Raw genomic sequence first — 5,378 nt, 5'->3', positions numbered from 1 at the left:
ACAGCCAAGCGAAGGAGCTTATGGACAAGAGAAACAAAAAGAATTACCAACAATGTTCTCCAGTCTTATGGGTGAATGAGTGAGGTACTAACAAATTTATTTAGCTCCAGCCGAGTAATTAAATATCGTAAGGCTGGTCGTAATGGTAGTATCATAGGTAGTATCATGCATGTCAACTAGGCAATTTTGATGAGGTGTCATAGTATTAAATGAAGAAAGAGAGGATGTAGTATCATATCATGATACCGTATCATATTAAATGCTAAGCTACCTTGTGTCATGCATGGCAATAAATAGAGTACTACATGATACTAATATATGATACTATGCATTAGGGAGGTAGTATCATATACTAGTATCATATGCACGATACTAGTATATGATACTCCCCATTACAACCAGCCTAATCGTATATTACCATTCAGATGCTGAGATTCTCTTGAAAAGCCCGTTCATTTCTGGCATGTAGTACTTACTTTCCTATACCAAATCCAAGAAGAAGAAGAGCAGCAGCAGCAGCAGCACCCACTAGATCTTGCGTCCCTCAGCGGCGGCATTCAATCCCCCCGACGTCGATGTGCATGTCGTTCGTAGTCGTCAGGTCCTGGTGCCCGAACCTCGCCGCGGCCACGGCCTAGCACCCGAGCACGTACACGAACGCGAGGAACACGAGCCCGAAAAGCTGGAAGATTGCCAGGTGCTCGGCGCGCTCCAGCGCGGGACCGTCGCGGCACTCGACGTGGGCGTCGGCTCCAGGGGCGTCGAAGCTGCGGGCGCAACCAGCGGGGAGCGTAGGACCGTACAGCGTGAACCCAGTCTGGAAGAACCACAGGCCCTGCACCGCGATGAGTACGCCGGTGCCTAGGTCGGCCGGGAAGCTGGCTGGCAGGAGCGCGCCGAGGACGATGGCGGCGATGCAGAGGCCGATGAGGAGTAGGAGGCGGTGGTAGTAGGCCTCCAAGCCGACTTGGGTGGTGGAGTGGAAGTAGAAGAGGAGGAACTCGGACGTGAAAGCGCATGCAAACACCAGGCTAAGCGCGGCGTCCGACAGCGGCAGATGACTGACTGACCTCGTCTTGTGGGAGAGGAGCGCGAGCGCGCCGAAGAGGAAGAACATGAGGAGCATGCCGGCGTGCTCGAGGCCGCCGTTGAGGTGCGCCGGGTCAACCCCGCGGCCGGTGAGGATGCGGAGCGGGTTGGAGTAGAACAGCTCCATGCACATGTCCAGGAAGGCTCCTCCCGTCACCACGTACAGTTCCAGGAGCCGCGGCCCCGCAGAGAAGGAGCTGCAGACGCGGACGCGGAACGCTGGTGGGTCGGTGGCGAAGCGCGCGATGGACGCCCACACCCGCCACAGGCCCACCACCAGCAGCAGCGAGCCCGGCAGCGCGTGCCCCACGAAGTCCCCCATGGACGCCGTCCTTTTTTATTTGTGATAGAAAAGCCGAGGAGAGCAAGCTAAGCTACAAGAAGTTCTGTCGAGAGGAAAGAGAGGTGTGTTGGAATTTGTTAGTACGCCTTTGGCCCTAGCGTGCTTGTGAGCACATGGCAACTCTCTCTTTTACCCGAACATGTTTTTTGCCATGCCTTTTTTTTAGCGCTACATGGCAACTGCCTAGTGTTAGTAGGTGGCAACTTCTAAAGTTTTGAAATCATAGCAACTGCAGTAGACTAGACCACACATGGCAACAGCTGTAGTTGTCCAAAAAATGGTAATCTGGAACTTTGACCTGAGATGGCAATTGCAGTTGAGCAAACATGGCAACTGTAGTTGTCCGACATAGCAACCGTAGTTCAGCGACATGGCAACTGCACTTAAACGAACATGGACGAGGGTCCGGCCCATGGCAACTGCGGGGCGCGCGGTAAAGTGTCACGTGAGGCGTGCGGGATCACGAGGTACGAGGCCTGACGTACTGGACGTGTGGGCGTTATCTATTTCGCCCACACGCACGTGTGTAAGAGGGACCGGGAGGGAAAAAAGAGGCGTGTGGGCGCTAGTTGCTTTGCCCACACACAGACGTGTGGGCTGGTCCTCTTAGGCACCACACAGAATGTGTGGGCAGATTCCTTAACGCCCACACGTGTGGCAATTATTGGGACCCTTTTTTAAAAGATCTGCCGCCTCGAGAGCCGTCGGATCTGACATAGATCTAGCAGGTGAACTTCTTTTCTCTACTTTGCAATAAAGACCTTGTTGCAGAAACATTTGTAACAGAGTTTGTGTTGTAGAATTTTTATGCAACCGAGGTTGTGTTGCAGAATGTTTTTGCAACAGAGGATGTGTAGCGGAATATTTTTTTGCAACGAAGGTATTGTTGTGGTTTTCTTTTTGCAACGAGGTCTTGTTGTGATCTTTTTGCAACCACGGTCTTGTTGCACAGTTGTTTTTCGCAACAGCAGTGATGTTGCAGAAGTGGACGGCACCCTGCATCATCGGTGTCGAGCGGAGGTCGTCTTCTTCATCACCCGGGAGCAACAGGTGCGGGCGCCGTCGATCGAGAAGAGGGGTGAGCAGAGAGGGCGGGCGGGTGGTGGAAACAGCCGACAACCATGACGGCGGAGCGTGCTCTCGCCTGCTTCAACGGCAGCGCAGCAGGGGTGCTCGCTGCGGCGCGGTTGGATTGTGGGGAGAAGAGGAAGGAGGAGAGAGGGTTGACAGTGGTGGATGCGGCCGACGACCGCGGCGGTGGAGCGCGTGCTCGCCGATGTCAGCGATGGCATAGTTGGGGTGCTTGGTGGTGGCGTGACTGGGGTGCTCGCCGGCGTCAGTAGTGGCGCATCGGGGGTGCTTTGGAGGAGCATGGGTGGTGGCTACTCTCGAGGAGATCCAGATTAAGATCCCACAACACACCAGTTGTTGCAGTGGGAGAAATCGCAACAACCACCTAGTTGCAAAAAGCTAGTCTGGGTAATACGTTGCTTTTAGGCATCTCATTAAAATCTTATCCAACAGCCACGGAGACGGTGGACGCACGCATCGTGTTCCGTCGGGTGACCCCTATCATTTCCCTTGGCCCAAAGCCCAACTAAAATCTGAAATTCTCATGGTCAATTCATGCATGGCTGTGAGTTGTGTGAGTGAGACTAAGTTTAGTCCCATCTTGGAAGTTGAGTTGGGGTTGCACCACTTTATAAGATGAGCTCTTTTACCACTTATATGAGCATGAGAAGAGCATACCTACACGCGCGCTCCTCAGTACTAGGGAAAAACCTTATACACATGAGCTTAGTAGTAGTGTTGTTTATAAGCCAACACTGCTACTATTTAGCAGTAGCGCTTGGGTATAAAGAGCGGTACTACTATGCACATAGCAGTAGCGCTGTAATACTAACACACGATACTACTATAATTGCCAGACCATTGCCAGTAGCCTATGTATACTAGTAGCTATCCTCTCACACGAACACGAGCACCATACCAGCAGCAGCCGCACCCGAGGAACTTCTGGGCTCTTCGCCGTCGGGTGCCGCGATCCGTGCGACGGGCCGCCGCCCGCACCTTCCACCGCAGCACGCCGGTGAGCCCCGCATCGCGTGTAGAGCAATAAGCTCTTTACGTATGTCTACATAGTTCAATATGGTCATCTAGGTTCAACCGATAAGATCTTTATAGAATATGTAGCAGCCAATATGGTCATCTAGGTTCCGCTATTGGTTATTGACCGGAGAGGTGTCTCGGTCATGTCTACATAGTTCTCGAACCCGTAGGGTCCGCACACTTAACGTTCGTTGAGGATATAGAGTTATATGAGTTATATGATTTGGTGACCGAATGTTGTTCGGAGTCCTGGGTGAGATCACGGACATGAAGAGGAGCTCCGGAATGGTCCGTAGGTAAAGATTGATATATATAGGACAATACACGGACACCAGAAGAGTTTCGGGAGGTACCGGGTGGTCATCGGATCACCGGAAGGGGTTCCGAGAAGCCCCGGGAGGAAGATGGGTGTCACGCCCAATATGCGACCCTATCCAAAAGGAACTCGAAGGTCCCACCAAGGATAGACCCGCATATTGAAACACTTTTGCAAGGTGGATATCATTACATCAACATTACATAATAGATGGGGATACATACAATAGGCATACCATGCCACACGAATACAACATCACATATTACATAAGAGCAACATCCGACTACGGATGAAAACACAAACAGAAGCTCAAACGACATCCACCCTGCTAGCCTAGGCTGCCGACCTGGAACCTATCCCCTGATCGAAGAAGAAGCAGAAGAAGAACTCCAAAACAAGCAAACATCGCTCTCGCGTCATGATCATCACATAACCTGTACCTGCAACTGTTGTTGTAGTAATCTGTGAGCCACGAGGACTCAGCAATCCCATTACCATGGGTATCAAGACTAGCAAAGCTTAATGGGAAAGGAAGGGGTACAGTGGTGAGGTTGCAGCAGCGACTAAGCATATATGGTGGCTAACATACGTAAATAAGAGCGAGAAGAGGAGCAAAAGGAACGGTTGTGAAGCTAGCAATGATCAAGAAGTGATCCTGTACTCGTCAAACATAACCCAAAGACTGTGTTCACTTCTCGGACTCCGCCGAGAAGAGACCATCACGGCTACACACGCGGTTGATGCGTTTTAATTCGGATCTGGTGTCAAGTTATCTACAACCGGACATTAACAATTTCCCATTTGCCACGTAACCGCGGGCATGGCTTTCGAAAGATAAAACCCTGCAGGGGTGTCCCAACTTAGCCCATGATAAGCTCTCGCGATCAACGAAGGATATTCCTTCTCCCAGGAAGACCCGACCAGTCTCGGAATCCCGGTTTACAAGACATTTCGACAATGGTAAAACAGGACCAGCAAGACCGCCCGATGCGCCGACAATCCCGATAGGAGCTGCACATATCTCGTTCTCAGGGCAACACCGGATGAGATAGGCTACAAGTAAAACCAGACCTCGAGTTGCCCCGAGGGGGCCCCGCAGGCGGCTCGGTTCGGACCAGCACTTAGACAAGCACTGGCCCGGGGGGGCTAAAATAAAGATGACCCTTGGGTTGGCCGACCCAAGGGAAGGGTATAAGTGGTGGTGAGGCAAATGGTAAAACCAAGGTTGGGCCTTGCTGGAGGAGTTTTATTCAAAGCGAACTGTCAAGGGGGTCCCATAAATCACCCGACCGTGTAAGGAACGCAAAATCCGGGAACATAACACCGGTATGACGGAAACTAGGGCGGCAAGAGTGGAACAAAACACCAGGCATAAGGCCGAGCCTTCCATCCTTTACCAAATATATAGATGCATTAATAATATAAGAGATATTGTGATATCCCAACATAACCCTGTCCACCATGGAGCAATCTTCAACTTCTCCTGCAACTAACAACGCTATAAGAGGGGCTGAGCCAAGC

The 5,378-nt window shown here is 51.6% G+C and overlaps 1 protein-coding gene across 1 annotated transcript; it reads right to left on the bottom strand.

Moving 5' to 3' along the window:
* Window positions 1-634: 634 nt before the first annotated feature.
* Window positions 635-1,411, bottom strand: LOC123176118 (transmembrane protein 45A-like). The gene has a single exon (XM_044590496.1). The coding sequence runs from the start codon at window positions 1,409-1,411 to the stop codon at window positions 635-637; it is 777 nt and encodes a 258-aa protein (XP_044446431.1).
* Window positions 1,412-5,378: the final 3,967 nt, after the last annotated feature.

The sequence above is a fragment of the Triticum aestivum genome, unplaced genomic scaffold (assembly GCF_018294505.1).
Source record: "Triticum aestivum cultivar Chinese Spring unplaced genomic scaffold, IWGSC CS RefSeq v2.1 scaffold255472, whole genome shotgun sequence".
Lineage (NCBI taxonomy): Eukaryota > Viridiplantae > Streptophyta > Magnoliopsida > Poales > Poaceae > Triticum > Triticum aestivum.
This window is presented reverse-complemented; position numbering and strand designations above follow the sequence as displayed.